At 38.2% G+C, this 24,980-nt stretch overlaps 1 protein-coding gene across 2 annotated transcripts in view; it reads right to left on the bottom strand.

The window, feature by feature from the left end:
* The window catches only part of usp6nl (USP6 N-terminal like), a 69,204-nt gene that overhangs the window by 9,926 nt on the left and 34,298 nt on the right, over positions 1-24,980 (bottom strand). The window contains exons 2-13 of one of the 2 annotated variants that reach the window (XM_066668190.1): positions 15,243-15,313; positions 10,948-11,027; positions 8,769-8,808; positions 7,796-7,876; positions 7,081-7,188; positions 6,668-6,777; positions 5,524-5,572; positions 4,843-4,963; positions 4,110-4,204; positions 2,029-2,094; positions 1,748-1,847; positions 1,270-1,422 (exon numbers count right to left, since the gene is read on the bottom strand). In XM_066668190.1, coding sequence (XP_066524287.1) covers positions 1,270-1,422; positions 1,748-1,847; positions 2,029-2,094; positions 4,110-4,204; positions 4,843-4,963; positions 5,524-5,572; positions 6,668-6,777; positions 7,081-7,188; positions 7,796-7,876; positions 8,769-8,808; positions 10,948-11,027; positions 15,243-15,313 — 1,074 coding nt within the window. The remainder of the gene's footprint in view (positions 1-1,269; positions 1,423-1,747; positions 1,848-2,028; positions 2,095-4,109; positions 4,205-4,842; positions 4,964-5,523; positions 5,573-6,667; positions 6,778-7,080; positions 7,189-7,795; positions 7,877-8,768; positions 8,809-10,947; positions 11,028-15,242; positions 15,314-24,980) is intronic. The other variant, XM_066668191.1, reaches the window with a different exon arrangement.

Here is a 24,980-nt window from a genome sequence, read left to right as displayed (position 1 = left end):
CATCATTTGTATAATTTTAGCCATAAAAAAAATCCTGATCCTGAAGTATATCAAAAGATTTTTTTTAATGGCTAACACATGGCCAATTTGCTTGTGTGTTTGCCATGGGCAGTCTTTAGATTTGGATTGCCCCCTTGTGGTCAAAACTGGTACAGCATGATAATTCTTAGCACCTGACTCCTAAGATATTTTTTTTCACGTAAATTCAATGAAGTCACAAGTGTGTGATGCTACAAAAAATGTTTTAGTTTGTATAACAGGCAGGAAAAAAAAGAAAATGTGGAACTTAATTTCAGGAACATACTTCAGGGCTTCTGTATAATACAAACCCCATTTCGAAAGTTGGGACACATTCTTAAATGCAATAAAAACGTAAATCTGTAATTTGTTGATTAACTTTAGGGCAAAAGAAGATACTTCATTTTCGAGAGGAGTTTTTGGTCAATTCCTGCTGTAGGCAACACTTTGCACATTTGCAGCTCAATCTGATCTGAGAGAACTGCCCTGCAGACTGACTTATCACTTATGTTTATTACCTAAATTACAGGCGTGTATTTTTTTTTATTGCACAGTATTTGTTAAAAAAGAACACGATTAAGTTTCCAAATCTATTGTCCAGCTCAGTCTTGTGAATTCTCTGCTCAAACACATGCTGAAGCTGGCAAGCAACTACAGAGTTAAATCAGAACAGTATGAGCAGGGAAATCACTAAACTGCTGCACTCTGACCCTCCAAGACCTAAACTGATGACCCCAGGTGTACAGAACGTGTGAAAGAACTACGCTTAAATAACAGCATCACTTTGAAAAATCAAAATCTCAAGTTTCACTCTTTCCAACTTGTCCAATGAGGGCTGAGTTTCTTAAAAATGTGGCCCTTGGAAAAAACATTATTTTTCAAAGGAACAAACAGATCATATCATGAGGAAATGAAGAAAATAAACCAATTATAACTGCGTTAAGCACAAATGGCAGTGATGATCATATTGAAAAGCAGATTTTAAAACACCACATTATCCTAAAATATTTTAAAACGTGATAGATACAGGCTCTGTTTCCAAGCAGACTAAACTACATTATCAGCTTGTAACTTGTGGTTGGTAGAGCGCATAAATAGATGACCATTTTTCACATATTAAAGTGAAACTTGAGATTTGCCAGTGGAAACCCTTTCAGTTAACAAACATTTTATTTTACACTTTGCACTGACCACAGATTCAAATGTTATGTTTATGTTGTATAGGTATGTCCATACGCATTTTGACATTACCTGCTGGAGGAAGCTCTAGTTTGGAGCGTCTGAGCTCAGTCATGTTGCTCTGGAGCTGGTCAATCACAAAGTCGTCATCAAAGAAAAATTCTTTGGACAGAGTCACCTGCAGGAACTCCACCAGATCCTCCATAGATAGCTTTAGCAGGGTTTCTGATACACACACACACACAAGTATAAATAACAATGTATTAATACAGCATCTTTTGAACATAATTTTCAAATGTACATGTTTTGTTGACATTCTTTGTGAAAACAAGTGAATACCTCCTTTACAGACAGCACTTTTGCACATTTTAGGGCATGATTTTAATTTGTTACCTAAAGGTAATATATTAACATATTTAACAATTTTACACAGGCCATCGTTTATTCTTCCACTCACCCAGGAAATAAAATATACTATGTATTCAGATGTGCAGAGAAATGTTCTTTTAGAAAGTGTGCAAATAATAATAATAATGCAGAAAGTCATTACTTTTGTGCAGTTTGAGGATGGTGTAGGACATGGCAGGAAGAACTCTCTCTCCTTCCAGAATGTAAATGTCCCATATCCTAAGGGTTAATGTGAACGGGGTCTAAACACACACACACACACACACACACACACACACACACACAATATGAGACTGTGGAGTTAACACAATTTTTTTTGAGGGGTATCGAATTTTAAAAAAAAAAATCATCCATTCAAAGGTAATTCTGAAATTTGTGCATGAAAAGATTCAATATGAAGAGTGTGTGTCTCAAGTTTCTTACACGGTCCAGAAAGCACTGGAAAAACCATTTCATGGTGTAAAGGCTGGTGTAGACCTCCTGGCTGTCCTGAAGAAGGCAGCAAACACAGTTATTAAACATACAGTCACATACAGTGTCTCACACTCTCTCTCTCACATACACACACACACACACACTCCCTGTGATATTGCTGATCCCAGATTTACTCATTAATATTGCCTTTCATTAAGTAGTCTGCCTATTAATTAATCATTTGGTGACGTTAATTGATATTAATTGACATTCTATCAGCTCTATATTGAAATATGCTTCTCTGATTTAAACATGTGTGACTATAGAACAGAACAAAACTACTGTTAGAACAAAAAACACTCGTTTGGATTTTTCTAAACAGACGACTCCTAAAGTGAACACAACATTGAGAGAAATGGCTTTTGCCTTGTTAGGAAACCTATTAAAATTGTAAAAAACCTGAAAATATACACTGACCAATCTCTCTGCAGCACTGACCATACAGGAACTCTTTGTAGTTCCACAATTACTGACTGGAGTCCATCTGTTGTTCTGCATACTTGGTTTGCCCCTTTTATTTAGCATTATATTGGTGGTGGATCATTCATATCACTGCAGTGGCACAGACTTTGAGCTGGTACAGGTGGATCAGACACAGCAGTCCTGCTGAAAATAGTCCACCAGGCAAAAGCATCCAGCCAACAGTGAGCCGTGTCCACTGATGAAGGACTAGAGGACGAACAACACAAACTGTGCAGCAACAGATGAGCTACTTTCTCTGACTTCACAGCAATAAGTTGGACCAACAAGGTAGGTGTATCTAAAAGTGGAAAATGAGAGGACACCGTGTTTAAATACTCCAGCTGTATCTGATCCCCTCGTACCAGCACAACACACACTAACACACCACCGCCGCCACATCAGTGTCACTGCAGTGCGGTCACAACGGTCCACCCAAATCATACCTGCTTTGTGGGGGTCCTGAGTATCGAAGAACATGGTGAAAAGGGACAAATAACGTATGCAGTGCAATAGATGGACTTCAGTCTGTGACTGTCAAACTACAGAGTGCTCATGTAAGGTCAGTGGAGCTGACAGAATGGACAGTGAGCATTTAAACACAAAACTGGTCATGATGTTATGGTAGACTGGTGTATACTTTTATATCATGGATATATTGATGATGAATTTCAAGCTTTTGAAGAAATGTAATGTTTAATTTATTGGTATTAAACCAAAAACAAAACAAAGCTGCTGTCTTCCAGGGTTTAAGCCTGATCAAACTATCTCTGAAAACAAACTGCAAAATAAAATAACCAGAGGCTTAATCCGGTTCTGACTGATGAATTATTTATTTTCATGTCGTTTAAAGATTCACACTAACACAAGCCACAGTGTGAGTCAGCACATGATATTGTATTACAATACAACTTATAATCAGCAAGTAATTAGAAAATTTGAAGGATTTTGCACTCAATAATTGGTAAGTTATACTCTAATAAAGATAATGGACTTAAGGCTTAGTCTAGGTGTAACTATTTCAGAGAAAACTGGGTTGGAGTAGTATAGTGGGGTACATAATTGCTTATTATACGCAAGACCAGGGATCAATTCCTATACAAATGAGATTCCTTGGGACAGACTTCCAACATATACATGATTATAGTTGTAGGTCGCTTGAACTAAAGTGAACAGGCATATGCCATAAATGCAAATTTAATACAGTGAAATATGTAATGCTATTTGGTTTTATGAACACACAAGGACCTTGGGAAGAAATGTGATATGGAAGGAAATATGTATTTTTTTACGAAAATAAAATAGGCACGTCCTCAAAACAATCTACACAAACATCACGTATGAATAGACAAAAATTCAACAGATAAATGCACAAAATAGCAAAAAGAGCCTCTCTGTACAAAGAACCTTGTCATTATGGTCCTCTGTATATTTTTGCATGACAGAGGAGCATTATTATTTTTTTATTTTTTTTTTGTGAATATGTCCATGTTCGCTTTAAAAATTCACTTTTATTTTTATATGTAAAATTCAGACTCAAAATGAATAGGTCTTTATTATGAGAGTCTTACCAGATGTTGTTTAAGTTTGGGTATCATCTTTTTCAATATGCGATCATGGTGCTCCTGGAAACGCATCAGCTTTGGAAATCCTGGCACAAAGAAACCTGAACACACACACATAAAAACACACATACATTTTAGTGCCATTCATATTATTCAGACTTCATACCTATCCATTAGAGCACTCTGGGTTGTGTGTCATGTCAAATAACATCCCAGCAGTGTGTTTCAGAATGGAGTGAAAAGACATGGCATTATTCGTCTTAAACCAGCTCCAGATTTCTACTGCTTTTGTAACAAAAGGTTTGCAAAGAAAATACACATAGACAGAAGATGCAACAATATTGTCAATCTATATTTTTAATATGACCAGTTTCTTACAATGAAAAGAAGCAGTAAAACACTATCAAACAACTTTTTTAAACCTATCCTCTTTATTCTTGCTCACATCTCTCACTTCAAAGATTTAAAGATTTATTTTAGACACAAACTGCACAACAAGAAGAGAACAGAGTGGTTCACTCTTCAGTTGTTGGGTTGATAGATGCTAGATATTCGAAGTCGTTTCACTATGCACACTATAAATTACTTTGTACTTCAATTGCATTATTAGCTGCTACTTTTGTTCTTCTACTCCAGTTGCCTTTTTGAGAACTTTTTTACTGCAGATAATTATGTGTTTTAGCAACTCAAGAGGTATATGTTATGTTTTTACTGGATGTAGAAGTGTTTGTGTGTGTACCATGCATGGCATGTTTCTGTCCAGACAAAAGTTTGACTAGAGCCCAGAAGGCATCCTCTTCATTCATGTACATCAGAAGCAGAGCTGTGATTTGACTCATTCCCTGACAATATCCCACTTCCTACACACACACACACACACACACAAGAAAAAACGGTTAACAAAACAGGTTATCTGAACTATACAGTGGTACACAATAGTGCTAGAATTTCAATTTCAAAGTACATGGTAAACAAACTATCCTGTGCTGATTCACCAGCCAGGCAAGTAAAATCACTATTTACACACTCGCAAGTGAAAGAATTCAAAGTGAAACTCTACTGGTTAGGTGTCCACAAAGTGTAGGCTTAGATAATAATAATGAATAATATGCAATTATTTGTCATTCTACCACATACAATGAAATGTGCCTTCCACAGTTAACCCATCTGTGGCAGTGAACACACACACTCTAGTGCACTAGGGGCTGTGAACACACACCCAGAGCAGCGGGCAGTCATCCCTCAGGGCACTTCAGCCATGAATGTTCCTGCTGGGGATTGAACCGGCAACCTTCCGGTCCCAAGCCTGGTCCTCTAACCATTAGGCCAAGGCTGCCCCCAGTTGTGACTTTGAGAGTTATGTCTCTGCCTCAGGGTTTTGGGATACAATAAAACAGAAGTTGCAGACGTTGTGACTCACCCTGTTGTACATGGAGTAGGCCGTGAGGACGTGGAACAGGTCCTGCTGCCTGAAGACACACACACACACACACTTTCTTTTATGTTCTATAAATATGTGACAGATTAGAATAACATGATATTTAAGGACTTAAGGTATTCAAATGAATCAAGAAATTCAATGGACTATAAATATTTTCCCTTGTAAACCTGCTACTGATTGGCATGGGTTTTAGAGAGTAATGTAGAAGTACCCAAAAAACACTCAATCATTCTTTTCTGTCTCATTCTTTCCTCATGTTGACCTATAGACACACTCCCACAGATGGTCTTTTTCGATGGACCACTTCTGCATTTACTAAATGCCACATCCTCATCTTTCAAAACACATATATTGTGGAACATTAAAGCACAAAAGCAGAAGAACACACTTTTCACTGACATTATACAAGAATAAAATATCTGAGTGTGTGTGCGAGAGAGAGAGAGAGTGTGTGCCAGCCATATACAATATTATGGGGACCAAAACCTGTTTACATATTCATAATGTAAGGAATTTCTTAATGGGGACCTCACGGTTTAAAAATGTATAAAACATGTATATTATAACACAGGCACACTGGATTATGATTTCAATAATTAAAGTGAAGTGTTACCCAAAGAATGAAGTAGTATTTTTGCCTTGTGTTTTTTTTTTTAACAATTTTTTAATCTGTTGGATGTAAGGTGGATGGGACTAAATTTGCCTTATGTGATGTTCTAACAAAGAAGGAATCGCAGTAAGCCATACTTGACACTGCCTTCCAGAGCATCCAGCCTCTAAATCCTTCTGGAGCAGTTTAACAGGGGACTAAAACAAGAATAACCCATTGTACCTGTAATAAAATATTTTACATTTGTATTTAAAGTACAACCGGAGTAGTGAGCTTCCCTACATGCCCCACAGCATCCCGAAACTAAACACAGAAGACTTGTCGGCATTCCTGCATCCACAAGAGGCAAGCAGGCTCCACCACTACCTGCCACAGATGGGTTTCTTTCCTGCCATAGGGGTACATATGATGCCTAAGCTATACTACCACTTGATAGTTTTTAAAAGCATCTCTAACAGATTTTAACATGAACTTGACACTTTATCCTTTCAGTAAAATAAGTGTGTCATGTACTTGACGTCATAGCGGCGCATGAACATGATGTGGTCTCTGTAGGTTCGGTTCACATCCAAATCAATCTGACGAATATCAGGAGATAATTCTCTAGCTCTCTTCTTCAAATTCTAGAGGTAGACATAAAAAGAGAAGAAAGAAAGCAAAATGAACTTCAGCCAAATTTAATCAACACTGCAGTCCATGAATCTCCATTCTGCATTGATCCACTGCACCACAAATACACCATACAAACTTTCTTCTCCTTCCCCCACACTAAAAGTAATATTGTACATGCATAATACATGCACACATATGTTGTTACTGCTAGTAAATATTGGCTGTGATTTGATTGAGAGGGAAAGAGAGAGACAACATGTTTATTTATAAGTTGTTTTACTGTTTTTGTGTGTAAAGGTGTGTTGTGTGTGCACCTCATAGAAGTCCTTCTTCTCATCCTTGACTTTGTGAACGTCAAGGAGTAAACCCCACACCTGGCCCCGGAGCTGCAGTGGAATTCCCTTATAGATCCTCCTCACCAACTAGAAACACACATACAGATTAACTGCATCACGTAGTACAGTAATCAGTAATCATTGGACAAACTGCAAACATGAAGACACACGCCTCCTTTTACCAACCTAGTTCTTCCACATTACGTTCACTAAATTAAGTTTCCGAATATTCTTTAAAAACAGCTATTTGTGTGTTGGTCTGTGTTTTATTGATAACTGCAGATGTGCACAGTACTTGGGATAATGGTCATATTGATGCTGCTGACAAAATGTATAAGCTTCAGATCTCACTTAGCTGGGAGTTATAACACTGGTTATGACACACAAGGTACAAACATTGTCTGAGTTTGTGTGTAAAAATAAAGTACGAATCTTTATTAAAAGACAAAACAAATTAATAAAACATTTACACTGGGCACTTGAGCCAACCAGACAATGAATCTTGTGGTCAATTATCCACCAAGCAAGCATTAGTTTTAAAAACCACCAAGGTGCCATTTAGAATCAAATTTTTTATGGATGTAAAAATTGTGTCATGCACTTTGTAATACAACATTTATGAGCTGCATAAAGAAAATAGAATAAAAGTTATGGTGCTTCCAACATCAATATAGTGGTGCACGCACACACCAACCTTGTCACTGTTCTTGTACTTGTCCCAGCTTTTCAGCATCTTCACCCACTTTTCTATTCTCTCCAACTCCAGATGTTTTTGCTGAAAAAAGAAAACACACAAACAAACACCATTAGTACATCTACAGCAGCACAATGTTAATAATAGACACATACTAAATCATCTCAATAAGAACATGTAATTAATCTGCCTTTAATGTATATCCTTTCAATAATAATTCAAATAACTGACTTGAATTAAAGACGACAAGGAATTCAAATTTAAAAGCCCTATTATCATAACTGAACCACAATGAAGTTGTCACCAATTCAACACCATAGAAAATATTCCCCTTGTCACAACATGCTCCTACATGAGAGGGTGACACAAGAACCCTCTGAGATATGTGAAACCCCTGGAATACCACAGGACAGGCCAACACATTTGGAAGAAAACACTAACATTTCAGATCTGCTGTTTCATGTAATAGGTGCTTGCATTGGCTTCGATCCTTGCGTTTTGTGACATCGTTTTGTATACTAGACACTATTCTGAGGACTAACTTATCACTCAAACAAACTCAAACCAAAAACAAGTTGTTTACATTGTTTTACTGTTTCGGTCAAAGCCATTTGTTCTCATTTAGACATTAAAATGATAGAACTGTAAGTGAGGAACCCTGACACATTTATCAGTGTCATGCTCCACCTCTGTCAATGAGTAGAGACTTGGTTTACGTCCCAAACGATGCCCTACTCCATATATTACTCCAGACATAATATCCATATGCTGGATCTTTATAAGAAATCTTTCCAACTTGTACACCATTTAATAAATACACCATTTTCCCCACCTTTTTTCCTAAATCATTCTGAAGCTATATGGAATAAGTCATCTGTTCTAAGTGGTGTAATTGTTCTTCAATACTGATAAAGAGATCCCCATTTGACCATGGTTGTGCAAACTTTTGTATGTGGCTATGGCTTTTGCTCACCTTTTCCTCCACAGAGTTACAGGCCGGAAGTTCATCTTCACTGAAAAAAGAAATAAACAAAAGGGAAAAAATGAATTAATTAAACACACACACACACACACGTCAGATTTAAATACTGCAAGCATCTCACTGTCAGATTATTTCATCACTTTGCCAACAGGAAAAAACAACATAATAGTTTTTTTTCCTTTTTCCTCAGAGTAATTTAAAAATAAAAAAAGAATAGAAAAAAAAACAAGTAATTGTGAAACATCCTTTTTTGTATATTATGCAACATGGAAGAACAAAGATCTCCCACTGGAAAGGAACCAGAACAAACCCATAAGTCATAAAATATGTCCCTTTCACTGACCTCAAAACAAGAAAAAAAGGGAATCTATCTGTTCCACAGGAAGTGGACGATGCAGATAAATAAACATTGTCATGGCAACATGCCCATGATGCTGTGCTGATGGGGTTAAATCGAGACATCATCAGCAGTGACATAAACAGGAAATGTTTTGGATTAGAGCAGGATTTTCATCCTCACACATCTCTGCACAACATGGCCAGACCTTTTAGAACACCTACTAGACCAATGTTTCCACTTATTATCATGAGTTTGTCCCTCTTTACTGCAGTAAGGGCTTCTATACGTCTGACAAAGCTTAACATCAGATATTAGAAAATTGCTGTGAGAATTAATTAGGTCAGCTTATGTTTCTTAGTTCATAAACACTTCTCCAACTCATCCAGAATTTATTGGGTGATCCATCACCCCAGAGAACCCAGCTCCAGTGGAGTGGCTGGTGAGATTTATGGCCCTTTATTGTGCATGGTGACATTAGTCCGTGAAGCATCCAATTTCTCTTCATGGAGATTATGCATAGAGTGTGCCTACAAGTAGAGGAGAGCAAGCCTACAGTTTCCCCTCTCCCCATATGCTGATATCTCACTTCCTGTAACCAGTGCAGCAAATGGTAGGCACTGTGAGGTCATTTCCTGTCTCATTTTGTTGTTTAACAAGATGATAATCTCTCACTTCCCTCCAGTTCTCCAACATGCCTTATTCCCTCTCTCTGCAGACCTCTGTCCCTTTAACTTTTTTCTTTCTGTCTCTTGTTCTTGTTCCCCTTTTTTCTGCCTCCATCTGTCCAGTCCTTCCTCTCTCTCTGCAAGTGTGTAAGTGTCTTACTCTAAAATCTGTCAATGTGTCACTCTTCCTCTGTCAGTTCTCTCTCCTTCCACCTTTCTATTATTTTTTTTTCTTTTGGAAACATATGCTTTTTTTTTTTTATATCATCTAACCCCACCCCCTTGCCTCATTGTGGCTTGTTGGTCTGCCAGTCACATGTGGCACCCTATAAATATCCCAAAATGCACTGCTCTTTAAGAGGCCTGGGAAAACCACAGAGCACTCTGCCAGGAGAACCAGAGAGAGAGACAAGACAGGAGCAAAACGAGGAGAATGAAAGTTAGGAAGAAGTACAGACTATTAAGTAAAAGAGACACAGAAATATGTAGATGATTGTAGATTAAAAACAAAGAGTCAGAGGATTTAGAGCAGTACAGGAGTCTACTGAAGGATATGGCATGTCCACAGTATTATGCAGGGGCCAGGAGATAAATACAGAGGAATACAGCCAAACACATAAGTATTGCTGAGTTTATAGGAGCATAAAGCACTAAAGAGGTTCATGAAAATGCATGCAGAGGGCTGTATCTGAAAGCAGATAAGTAAAGAAAAGTATAGAGCAGCAGTGGAGTTCAAAGCAATATATTTTTTTAAATATACTTTAGCAGTACAGAGAATTACAGTGTACTACATTTAAGTACTGTAAAAGTATAGATGATTGTGGAGGCGTATAGGTTAGCATAGAGCAGCACAGAAAAATATGGAGGAAAACAGAGTATAGGTGAGTACTGAAAAGTTCAGCATAGTGCAGAATTCACAATGCACAAATATAAATCAGTAAAAGTACAGTATATTAGCGAAGAGTACAGAGCAATGCTAAGTATAGATCAGTAAAAGCAGTATGGAACATAGATAAGCATAGAAGACCAAGGAGGAGAATACAATACTATAGAGGAGTATTAAGCAATACAGAGGAGCATAAGAGGAGTAAAGACGTGTTTAGAAACGTATCCCACAGCCAAGCTGCCCTGTGAACTTAATTAAAATATGAGTGGACGGTCTTACTGCAAGAAGCCGAAGCGGTCCACCACTTTGTAGACCTCATAGTTCGCCTCCTCCCACGAGGGGGTTTCACCTTCAACACCCTGATGAAAACAAGATATAAAAATAATGAATACAAGTGTATGAGTGCATACTTGTATTTACTTTGTCAAAATAAACTTGCTGTTAACAATGTGAAACAACTTCAGAATGGAATCAGAAAGATTTAGTTGAAGAAATATGAACAAATTTAAAAACAGAAATAAGAGTTCTGGGTGAAAGCAGCTGAATGAATATGAACATGAGCAAGGTTTAAGCAGCAGAAAAAGGACTACTGCTTAAATTATAGCACAGTTGTATGTACATAGAAAGAGAGATGGAGGGAGAGAGAGGGGGAGAGACAGTTACAACATGTTTATTTATAAGGACTATGTACTGAACACGAATACCGTGTTTGCTGAAGCCGATGTTGCACAGAGGGAAAGCTACAGCATCTGAATCTGTTCCAACATAAATCTAGTCTCTTCCAACATGAGCTTTTCCCTGGCCCCACACACACACACACACACACACAAAGTACAGTAGACCTCTTATAAATAAATCTTTCTCTCTCACACACACAGCTGTATATTCTGCAGGGTGTAAAGAGAGATGAAACTGGAATAAGAAACATTTTTATTATACACTGGGATATTTATAAGATAGATTTCTGGGAAGGACTTACACTATATGTTGGAATACTGCTGAGTGATTCTGACTGCATTCAGATTACATTAACATCAATGAGGTCAGGTACTCATACGGGTCTGATTACTTCTGGATCATTAACACCAGTCTAGTTCATCCCAAAGATATCAGATGGTGCTCCATTGTTCCACAGAACTCAGTTCCAATGCCCCACAACCCATTGTCAGGGGCTTTACATACACCTCACTCATATCTGGTGCATGCATAGAGCATGGTGACCTTAAGCAGGAACTCTTATCAGTAGGATTGGGCAGTATACCTCAGTATTAAAAAAAATATTAAAGGAACCTCCAAACAAGTGGGTAGTGTGTCAAATTTCTGTTGTGTGTCTTCAGTACAAGCCAAATAGTTAATTCATGTGCATTTAAGAGAGCCACAGGGAGAGGTGGCTGTGAGAGCTCACTGACTAGTGATGTCACAATCTGAAAATGGATGGGGGGAAAAAAACACGAGCCCAGTAGCCCACTGCAGTTGCAGGTTTAGCGCAGAGCTTGGGTTAAAAGAGAGAACGTAAGCTGAGTCAGACAAAATATTTAGAAGACCCTTGTAGTGCTGTAGTGTGCTAAACCAACAAACAACAAAGTTGTATGCTTCTCCAGCAACAGCTGCTGAATTTTACTCTCTCAGAAATAGGTTTTATCATTAGCATTACCCCATAAAATCTTCACTCACAATTTGTGCTCACAGGTTACCATATACCGTGTTAATATTTTGAGACGATACGACGGTACGAAAATGTGAATACTGCCCATCCCTACTTATCAGTACACTAAGGCATCAGGTTCAGAGGAGAGATATGAACAAACGCACCAGAAAAAAGCAGTATTACACCAGTACTATCAGGAACAGGATAAAATAAAAAAAAAGCAATACTTCTGGAATAATACTCATAATACAACCCAGGAAGTGAACTGTACCTTACATTTTCACAATAACCCTAAATTCTCCTCATAACGCATAGTATATTAGAATTTCAGATAACCCAATTTCAATAACTTTCAGTGTAACCACCATATGCCTTAATTTGCTTTCATGCTTGAATCATTGTTCAGTAGGAAGCTAACATCAGGGGAGATAAAGGCACTGTCCATTTGTTCAAGCTTCTTTTCTCTGTAAAGCAGTTATTACTATGACCAGAAACAATGTGTGTGGGTGTTTGCTTTGTTAGTGCTGTGATACTCAGCCCTCCACCGGCTTCCTTTCTGTTTATATATATATATATATATATATATATATATATATATGTGTGTGTGTGTGTGTGTGTGTGTGTGTGTTTGGTATTATTTATTATTGAAAGGTGAGATCTATAATATTTTGCTATAAAACTGGTGTACAAGCTTAAAGCTGGACGTTTATGTCAGCTCCACACAAAAGCCTTGTCATAATCATATACATTTATCATTTACTCACTGAGTCACAGGTCAGGTCCACAGTGCATGTGTATGTAGAAGAAAGCACGTTACAGTAATTGATCGGTTGGCGGATGGATGGAATGAAAGAGAAAGCACAAAGGATGGGTGGACAGAAAGAAAGACAAAAAAAAGGAAAAACCAAAAGCCTGTATTTAACCTTTAAACAAATGTCATGCATCTCAGTATGATCAAAATATCAAAAATTAATCATCATAATATTGGAAATTATATCATAACAAAGCCATATTTAATAATAGTATCTTGTAAACACAGTATTCACACAGAATTCTTACAGTCAGATTCGTCAAACACCTGCACTCCACCAGAAACAAACAAAGCTTTTTCCTATTTACAATCTTTCAAGTATCTTGAAATTTGAGACATTTGTAAAAATGCAATGTACAAAAATATACAAAGAACAGAAGAAAAAACAGCAACTGTAATCATATAGGTGTGTATCAGAGCTCATGGCATGGGGGTCTGCGTATATGTAAAAGTAATATTCATGCAGAGGTTTATAATGGTATTTTGGAGAGATATGCTGCCTTCCAGGTGACAACTTTTCCCAGGAACTCCATGTCTGTTCCAGCAGGACAATGTCAGGCTTCATTGCGCATGAATAACAATTATGTGGCTATAAAGACAGAGTGTGTGTGCTTGACCTGTCTGAAGTCTGAGTCTCCTATTGAAAAAGTATGGTGCATCATGAAGAAGAGAATCAGACAACAGACTGTTGAGTAGCTCTAGTCTTATATATAAAAAGAACTGAAACAATTCCACTTGGAAAACTGATCACAAAAGGTTTAAAAAGCACAATTAAAAGAAAACGTGATCTGACCCAGTGGTAAACATGTCCCAGCGTTTCTGAAGTGTGGTGTATGCACTCATTTAAAATTTTGGTTATATTTAACAAATAGAATTAAGTTTGTCAGTGGAAAAATTTGCCCTGTGAAGGACTGGCGTCCCCTCCAGGGTGTGTTCCCGCCTTGCGCCCGATGATTCCAGGTAGGCTCTGGACCCCCCGCGACCCTAAATTGGATAAGCGCTTACAGATAATGGATGGATGGATGGAGTGGAAAAATTTGAAATATTTTATTTGTCCTTTTGGCTGTTAAATAAATGTTTAAGTGAATCAAAACATTATTATTAATTACATATTTCACTTCAGTTGCATTTTATTCGATTAGAGATGATTAAACAACGCATGATTTAGGCCTGATGAAATGAGATGATTTACTTGATCACCTCCACACACACACCCCCACACCCTTCAAGACATATACCGAAGATTTCTAAGAAGAACCAGAGTAATCCATTCCCATATGAAGAACACAGTGGGACATTTTCTGTGTCAGACACATTCTGTAACAGTCACAGTATGATTCTTCATAACATTAAAAGTTTCTGTTCACACATGCGCTCACTTAGACATTATCCTGATTGTCCCCTCGTATAAATTCTGGGTAAAGTCTCAATAAAGTCTGGGACAAATGCTACGGACAGTTGTGTTCACAGATACAGCTCCCCCAGGTAAAGTCCGGAAGGTTTCTGAGAAAGGTCTCACATTACTACCCTGGTAGTGTGAGGGCAAATACAGACATGTACAGCCAACTACACAGCAAATCTGCCAATGTTAAATCAACACTATTGGTGTAAATTAAAACTGGGAGTGTTACATTTTAGTACTCAGTGTTAATTTATCACTAATAAATTCGCTGTGTAAAAGTTACTTTTAAATAGCTGCAAAAACATAGGCCTGCACAGTTTAGCATTGTGCTACTGAATTAAGGAGTAGGACCATACAACCCAGAGAAAGCGAGAGAGAGAGAGACAGACAGAGCGAGAGAGATAGAGAGAGAGAGAGAGAGAGAGAGAGACTGAAAGAGAGTGCGAGCGAGGTTTTAAGCGTATGAAGTAGAAGCATTTATAAATTTAAAGTCCTAACATTATCAGTACTGCAGAAATAAACAACACTGTGACTGGGCCGAATTTTAAATATCAGAAGAACAAAAACTAAAACATCTGGATAAACATCTGCTTGTGATTGTCAGTTTCAAGTGGAAATATCTGGCCTTCATCAGGAATGTGAGCAATGTGAGCTGGTAAAGTAGTGTGTGTGTGTTTTTTTTTTTATTTTATTACTCAGTTTTTCGGTCTCACCTTGTCATATCTGGCCACGATCTCAGCTCGCTCCTGATCCAACTTCACTGCGGCATCCTGTTCTTCAGACGCTGCGAGAGAGGGAGAGAAAGGGAAAGTTTACTACTGCATGTACTTATTCATCTCACCACTATCATCATCACCATCTACTTCTTTTCCACTTAATTCACTTCCATTCATTTCTTAGCAGTTTTAGTCATCTTATGCATGTAAGAATACACAATATGATTAATTTTTGTGAGGAATAGAAGGAGAAGAAAAAGAGGGGGGAAGGGGGACATTAAAAAAAAGAATTGAAGAAGAGCAAAGAGAAAGCAAGTAAAAAGAGAGCAGAAAGTAAGAGGAAGAGAAGTAAAAGCACAGCAGATCAGATTTGACTGTATTTTTAACAATAATAATGAAGCTAATAAATCTATACTGAATTAAACTAAGGAAAAAGGAAAGGTCAATTTATCAACATAAACACTCTCAAACACAGTCAAATTATGATCCTTTTTTCATAGTTTCTGTATGTGTTTACTTTCCAGGCCGTTTGGTCACTAGTTTATTTAGTTGGTCGTGAGCACCAGCAAACACACACGCAAACAAACATGCAAACACATGCACACAAGCACACACACACACTTTCTCTTTGATGCAATTACAGCAGCCACAGCCACCATGCACAGGAAACTTCCTCACATAACAAGTCAGCCCTAATTGACATATAAAACAGCTTTGTGTGTGTGTGTGTGTGTGTGTGTGTGTGTGTGATACAATTCTGCTGGTTAAGCAGTGAGTAGCTTCATTAATGAGAGGAAGAAAGAGAGAGCAAGAGTGAGAGACAGATAGAAAGCACGAGAGAGAGAGAGTGAGAGAGAGAGAGAGAGGGAGAGAGTTCAAAAGGTGCTGATAAGAGGAATAAAGGATGGAAAGGGTTATAGATGGAAAGATAGAGAACTGCTTCCTTTATGTTGAGGGATAAGTTTCAAACTTCAAATTGTGTTCCCTTGGGGCTAATATATCAGCTCAGCTCAGGAATTTATGAATTACAGCATTACGGATCATGATAAATTCAAAATAACAGACTAACTGATAATAGACTGAATAAACAAACTGAAAATGGACATTTCAACGTTAATAAAGTATTTTTAAGCACTCAAACCTATTAAGCACAAATTACAATAAAGTATAAATTATAAACATTGGCTAACAAACTTCATCAATTAATTTTAGGTTCAGAATGATTCTACGTATTTTCTTATAGACCCATAATATCCAGAGAACCATGTGCCTGTGGATCTGGTTCACATACTCAAGAAACAATACTTAAAGAAACAAGAAATTAGAAGACAAAGTAATGCAAGAGATGAGAAGCGAAGAGACGAGATGAGAAGAGAAGAAGTATCCATGGTGAAAGCTGAATATTGTGTAGAAGCTGGCTGTAGATTGATTGTTAATGTGTCAGTGACATTTTAGTATTCATTCAGTATTCTCACTTCCAGCATAACACTGTGTGTGTGTGTGTGTGTGTGTGTGTGTGTGTGTTAGTTTGACAGGGAATGAAACTCAATCAGCTTCTTGTGACATTAGAAAGTCTTAGAGCAACGTTTTTTAAAGGTTTTATTTTAATTATAGTTTTAAGCTTCACATTTGTTAAATGAGCCTGTAAATATGTAAATGTAGTTGTAAAACTTAAATCCCAAGAGAACACTGAATATGGCTGTAAATCCTGAGCACTGGCCGTACACATGCCATTCATGTACTGGGAGCAAAATTAAATTAACTTATATTTATTCAACACATGTTGTTTCAGAAGAAACTCGCTGCCAAAAGAATGGGTCATCCTAGGGCAGCTGGACATGAGCCAAGTGTCAGCTAAAGAAGTAAAAATCCCTCAAGCACTGCATTCTCCAACCAGAAATTTGAAAAACGTTGAAATACCTGATTTCACTAATGCTTTTAAGGCTGAAAGCAATCATATGAACACAGCAATGTACCCAGGCAGCAAGATCTCCAAAAATCTGTACAAACATTTCTGTACCAAAACAAGCGCCGTAACATTTAACCAAAGCTGATTATATTTATCACAAAATGGGAATGATCTATCAGTGGAATATGTATGAAACATATCAAGACAAGGCCCACAATCCTTAATGTGTGACTGTGTGTATAGAATAGTCAAAGCTTAAGAGTGCAATTTTGTCTTAAATGTCATGGGATAATCCTGATACTCAAGAGTATACTGTTTTGATTTTAATACTGAGCACAAACGCCTCTGTTGGCTCTAATTAAAGAAATCTCAGAAGATATAAACTGATTTTCATTATGATATGACGCAGAACCTAATGTATGCCTTTTAAATAATGCTTGATTGATTTAACACACATTCACTCAACACACATACAGTGTGAGAGAGAGAGAGAGAGAGAGAGAGAGAGAGAGAGAGAGAGAGAGAGAGAGAGAGAGAAAGAGACAGACAAATGCTGAGTGGGAGAAATGTACACCCGCATTAAAGAAGCAGACTTGCTGGATCCGTGTGGGGGTGTGTGTGTATATATCTTGGCCGAAGCCAGAAGCCCATAATGAAGTCAGTATCCAACTCTGTGCATCACACCTACTCTGTCCAGCCTCCAGGGAAATGGAGTCGTTGTTGCTCTAATCAATAAGACACAGGACAGAGAGTTCAGATACAAACTGAACCCAGGTCCCAAAAGTTCTCACTCAAATGTTCAGATCCTGTGTATTTTCAATAAGGTTAGAACGGTTCCAATTATTTACTAATTGTCTCCATGTTAAATTTATGGCTAGAAACAACAAATGTTTTGTACTAAGTTTATGCGTTACCAACATCAAGACTGTGGCCAGGCATGTATGGTCCATTAAGGTCCATTAAAAGGTATTAATATGGTCTCAAATAGCTGCAGCAACACATAAAATTCTACAAAGACTTAAAACCAAGTATCAAAACATCTGTGAGGATTTGATGACATTCCGACAGACATTAGTGGCATCAAGCATTGGTGTTGGATGATCAACAGACAACTCCATCTCAAAAGGTACAGAATGAAGCATCTTCACCCCAGAGAGCACAGTTCCATGGCTTCCCAGCACAAAGGGTTTTTATTTTTTACCCTTTTAACCCTTTGTTTGGCATGGGACATGGTGACCTTAGGCTCATGTGCAGGTGCTCCAGAGCATCAGATTATTTTGGCAATGCTCTTTTACACAAGAACAAACTCCCAATTTAACTCCACTACTGTTGGAAGAGCAAGTGTCCAAGGACTTCAGGCCACTGAGTGTAGAAAAAATAGATAATATCCAACAGACAGACAGAGCCACGATGACACAGATAAGTGGAGAACACTGAGCTTCTTCTGTTCTCCTCAGACTGCCACTCAGACTCCAGCTTTCATTGCCCCCCCCCACACACACAGACACTCAGTGACACTAGTGAACAAAAGGAACATACATGTTCAGATGACACCTGGAGAGTGCTAACCCATACAGAAGACAGTGTACTTCTAATTTAACCCCTGCACACCCTCCATTTCTCTCTCTATCTAATCTCACAAGCATATTTCTGCATCTTCATTTCCTCAAAGATAAACTTCTAAACTACTTTCAGTTCACATATGGCAACTAAGATTAATCATAGAAACCAGACCCCTTTCATGCTTAATGTTTAGTCTCAACTACATTTGGAGTAAGACACCGTCAGAACACAGAACATAATGTAAATGTGTGTGACAAAACTTACATTACTTTTAGAAAATCAACAAACAAATGAACACATGCAGAAGGAAAAGCTAACAGGGCTAATCAGGATCTTATTACATGCTGGCCGTCATACATAGCTAGCATGCGTTCACTTGTGACTAAACCCTTTAATTAGTCAAGATTAATCTGAGATTAAGCACTGAACTCAGATTAGCTTCTCCACGTCCAATCATCAGCTTCATACAGAGAACAGTTCCAACATAAATCCAGCACACTTCACTCAGCTAATCTACTTCTTAATGAAGAAGTCTGGAAAATCATCGTAAACCATAGTTGATCAGCTCAGACATGTGGAGTTTCTTTAGTTGTACACAGCAGGTTCGATGTGATTAGCAAATGTAGTTAACAAATAATGGAAGCATGTGATCCAAATAAGATGGAGCTAACTGAATCATACACTCTTCAAACTTTCAGGCCTATAACCTAAAGTAGTAGCCATCTTGAAACCTGTATTTATTCATGTTCATTCTAGTTCCACCATCCTCATAAGCTATTCCTCTTAATCGATTTCAGGGTTACAGTGACAACAAGGCAAAGAAACCCAGGCATCTCTGTCCACCACAAATTCCATCAGCCCCTCCAGGGAACCTCAGGCAAGCTGGTGTAAAACCGGGGTTAAAGGAAAGAACCACAAACATGTTGCAGCTCAGTGGTTCTCAGTCCTGGTTCTGGGCTGTTTCTCAATACCAAGAACACAAAGAACGAACTTGTGTTCTATAAAAGAACGTTCTTCGGAAGACCATTCTAGAGAAGTCACTTCGCAAAGAGCAAACCTGTGATGCCGCAGTGAATGATGGGATTTCCGGGTTGTTCTTGTTGGCAAGTCATGAACCAAAGCATCTTTATCTTTATTAAGCAAAATCATGGGAACTTAAAAACACACAAGGACCTATACTGAGAAAGGGCTCTGGTGGGCCATTGTCCTGTATATTATGAGATTCCTCTGCTCCCATCACACTTACTGCAACAAATGAGCTCATTAACAACCCCTTCTGAAACTGAAATGGAGGGGATGGACTTAGATGAAAGCTAAAACATGAAGAGGCCAAAAATGACCACGACTGCGAAGCACACTCTTAGCTGATCAGCCACATTCGGGGTAAAGTGAGAAAATGGGTTCAGTTTAATTGTTACTATAAACTAAATACCAATAGTCCAGTAGAACATGTGATGGTTTTTGGATGCTAAAAACCTTCCATGATTAAATATAAATAAATAAATAAATAAATAGTCTCCAGTCAACACAGGTATAATAAGGGCAGAAAATTGAAACATTTTGATAAGTCACTGAAACAGTGTCAGATTTGATCTGTAAACTCTGGCGGAAGAATGATCTAATTCTGTAATCTGCAACTAAGGGTCATTCACAGTCGGATGCTTGTTTTTCCAGATAATTTTGGCGATGTAATAGTTTCCAAGGAGTGATGACAAAACATTTTTCTCCCGATTCTGTCAGAGTCACACCAGCATTTCCAGCAAGAGCCTGATAAGATGAAGTGTGAAAATATCCAGCAGACAACTGCTGCTGACAGAATATAATTCAGTCCGGAGAGGGGGGGGGGGGGGTTCTATAGTGATTGGAGTGTGAGAGTAGATGCAGCAAGGAAACACTGCATGTAAACAGACACACACACAGTATGTTTTGACCTAGATCTTGGAATCAATTCTAAACAGAATTAACAACATATTATATAGGTTTTATAATAAATGTCACAGACTACTGTAACTAACACAACCTTCCTCCTCAAATCTCCCACAACTTGGGTTTTGAGTATTTCCACTACTTTCTATATTCTACTACTGAGTCAATCATGCACTATAAGACTCGTGCAATCTTTAGCATCAGCCAAATCCAGTGCAACATATTTTTCCTCAAAAACAATAAAAGTTAATGAGCCATTTTAATTGAAGCACTTTAAGGGAATAAACTCACTGAGAGTAATTTGATGTGAACTGTTCTAGAGAAACTTACTAAATCAGATGTATTCACAGTGGTGATGTATGGAAATACACATCTGAAGAGTTTAATTTCAGTAAAAGCCTCTCACAGAATGGTATTACCTTCATTCATTCATATATGTAACCACTTATCCGGAGCCTACCTGGAATCATTGGGCGCAAGGCGGGAATACACCCTGGAGGGGGCGCCAGTCCTTCACAGGGCAACACAGACACACACACACACACACACACACACACACACACATTCACTCACACCTACAAACACGTTTGAGTCACCAATTGACCTACCAACATGTGTTTTTGGACTGTGGGAGAACATACCAACAGTCACCCGGAGCGGGAATTGAACCCATAACCTCTAGGTCCCTGGAGCTGTGTGCCACCGTGCTGCCCAGGTATTACCTTATAATAATTAAAAATGCATTACCTGAGCCTATTTCCAAGTGTAAGCTCAATGCCAAGTGTGAGCTGGGGGAGTTATTGGGTTGTGGAACAACTGAACTGTAATATCTAGAGATCTGAAGACATATACTATATCACAGGGATGGGTTTAAACATTGTTTGTTACAGAGCACCATCCAACATCAGTACCTGATCTCAGCAGTTGTTATATGGATAAATACCATCAGCTTTCACCGCAAATGTTTCAAAATCCAGTGTAAACCCCTCTCAGAAGAGAAGAAACTGTTACTGTTAAAGCTGTATGCAATATATATATATATAACTTTTATGTAACAGTCAAATGTAGGAAGAAGAGATTGTTTTTGGGAAAAACTAGATCTGGGTTTATATGTGCCAGAGATGAATAAGACAAGCCAAACTATTAACTAACGAAACAGGCTAAAAAACAGCATCTGTGATGGCACATGGTGCATCAAAGCCCACTGTCTGGGTGATCTGCAGATATGTGACAGTATCACTGTGGAGGCTGTTATTGGTGATTTAGTGGCTCTTTTTTCCCCAGAAATGTGTATTTCATCAGGAAAATGCTAGGCCTCATTATGAAGGAGTTAAAATAGTGTGACTAATAACGCATTAGTCTATGAATTACCTGCTCGCTTTTTTTTTTGCTTTTCCATTAGGCAAATTTGGTACCTGGAACAGATCAGGGCTTCCCGCAGAAAATCGGTTAGCAACGGTGGTACCTTTGTTGACGCAGGGGTGGGAATCGGTTTATAAATCGAATGTGAATTCAAATCAATGATTCAAAACATTGCTTACAAGCATAGGCTGCACATGCTCTGACCTTGTGTACACAGCCACAAGAGAACTCAGATGACACACAACTCGCCTTAAACACTGGATTATACTTCAGAACAGAAGCCACGCACAAACACATCGGAAACCTTGATAAGAAACTGAACGAATTGCACGAAACGAACTGTAAAGCACTGCGGGAAACCCTGCTTGTGGATCCAAACGAGCAGATGTGCAACCTTGCAGGGCACTGATTGGTTACCCACCACAAATTATGCCATGATCTTTTGAATCCATTCTTTTGATTGATGGCTGATGAAAGAGACATGATACTGATCTCTCCAAATTGATGAATGGCAAAGACGTGTTCGGTCCCAAAAGCAAACAACACTGTTTGAATATATCAAAAGCAAATAATGCCTAACGCTGATATTGTTGCAGTTTCCAAAGACAATGGTTCCTGTTAGATACATGTTTTGCAACATCATTGGCTACACTTCAGGTGGAGCCATTGTAGCGGAAAAAGGACCCAAAAAAAATTAAAATAAATAAAATAAAGAATATGTTCCATGCAGTGTGTGAGAGCTTGACTGGCCAATCCAGATCTGTCTCCTACTGAAAATGGTACATCATGGAAAGGAGAATTAGTCAACAGCGACTGTTGAACAGCTCAAGACTTGTGTACAGCAGAAATGAGAAAAAAACTTAAACAATCAATTCCCAAGCAATATAAATCACAACACAGGTATTTTGTGCATTTTTCATAGCCCCACTCTCCAGGGTGTAATTCAGAGTTCCATTAACATTAACCCTGATTGGATGATTGGACACACACTCTTTTCCTGCCCTTTGTTCTCTGCTCACGCTCCCTCTTTCATTTCTAATAAGACGAGGGAGAGGAGCAACAGAATAAAAGAGAAGCAGAAGGCTCAAGGTCAAATCACTAACCTCATGCACTCTTTTATCAAATGCAAGTCCATAAATCTGCATTACCTTCATAACCAAATGAAAAACCTGTTCTGAAACACACACAAATTTCAACAGACCAAAAATACTATTAGAGATGTAAGACAATCCCAAAAATCCCATTCTATCTGTAGCGTGGAATTCAAGACAGCCTTATTCAGCTCACTCTAAGCTGGCGAAAATGGTCCTCCCTCACTCATTAGTCAGCCCAATGCTACATAATGCTTGCATCTATTAGCTAGCAAAACATATTTAAGATTCTAATCCAAGCATGAACAGTGCCAATGACATTACATACACAGCTGTTTAAAAGAATGTGATGATATTCAATTTACTCACAGATACTGGAGATTAAACAGATTTTTTTTAAAAAAGCCAAACACTGCTCCTTTTCGAGCTCCTGGTAAAGCGAACTCGCTGGATCTCAACACATTTGCAGTAGGATATTAAGGGCCCAGTTCAGTTTTGTCAACACTTAGAATGCTGTGCCACTTGGGAGCCCCTGGTAATACTACATTCACATGTTGTTGGGATAAGGTGTAACAGATTTGCTGATAATGTTTTACCATGCAACAAATGCCATAAATTCCAACATAAAACAGCTTTCATAAAAGCAAGCCACAAATTAGAAATCTACTTTCAAATTGTTTTCAGTGTGAAACATCCTGAAGAGTGGACATGCTTGGTGACATTGACCAATTTTCTAAGAGAAACCAAACTTGCAGTATGTGAGAGGTGATGGTAATCTCTTACCTCCTTCAAACTCTCGCTGTTCATCCTCACTGAAACACTGATTTTCCATCCACGAGTTCCACACAAACACACACACTCAACTGCTCTTCTTGCTCATACTGCACTAAACACAGTTCAGAAAAACCTTTCAAAATATAAACAATGTCTTCTGCCAAATACACTACTTTCTAAAACTCTCCTTTGAAATGCACAACAATGAAAAACAGACAAAGAGTGAAAAGAAAAGGAGAAGAAAAAACAGGGTGGAGAATGTGAGAGGGAGAAAGAGAGAGACCCTAACAACACAGTTGCTTGTTGACTTCAGAGGAACGTCACTGTACAGACCCACACACTACATACCAGCCTGCTGAACACACACACTCTCACACTAGTGAATAGGGGCAGTGAACGAACACACACACACACAATCCAGCAATCTTTCGGTTCCATGTCCACTGCTCTAACCACTAGGCCACGTGCAGAGTGATGGGCAGAGTGAGTGCACACCCAGAAATATGAAAAATGTTTTTAAAAAAGGGGGTGTGTTAGTTAAATGAGTTAAATGCAAAAAGAGTTAGATGCAGAGGTCAAATGTCATTTGTTTGCTGATGTAACAGTATTGAGAAGTTAGTGCTCTCCTTCCAGTGCAGTGACCTCCAGTGAGGTTCATGTGTTTTAGAGATTGAGACTTACAGCTTACATGGCCATGGAGTCCAGTTTAGGTGTGAATGACCCATGGCTAATACTAGGGCAAGAATGAGTTAACAACAGCAATATAAAGATAATTAATAGGGCATCAGAGAAAAAGCATTGAGAGGGGGGGAAAGAAAAGGAAAAAAAAACTTTTTAACTGGTGAAAAGACTTACAACATTAGGAAGGAAATATACTGCTTCATGTTGGAGAAGAAATGCAACGTCTGACTCAGAAAAACAGAGGATACACAGGCTTTCAGATCTCATTTTGCTATGGGGCCAATTTACTTATCACATGAATGCCTTGCTTTAAACTTTCATTGGAGAGTGAACAGTGCTTCTTTATTTATTTATTTATTTATTTATTTTTCTTTAAATGGTGTTGCTTCCTGTCTATGCATGCTCAATCTGAATCTGATAGAGTGTCGT

This window comes from Hoplias malabaricus, chromosome 4 (assembly GCF_029633855.1).
Source record: "Hoplias malabaricus isolate fHopMal1 chromosome 4, fHopMal1.hap1, whole genome shotgun sequence".
Lineage (NCBI taxonomy): Eukaryota > Metazoa > Chordata > Actinopteri > Characiformes > Erythrinidae > Hoplias > Hoplias malabaricus.
The sequence above is the reverse complement of the archived record's forward strand: the minus strand, read 5'-3'. Positions and strand labels throughout refer to the sequence as shown.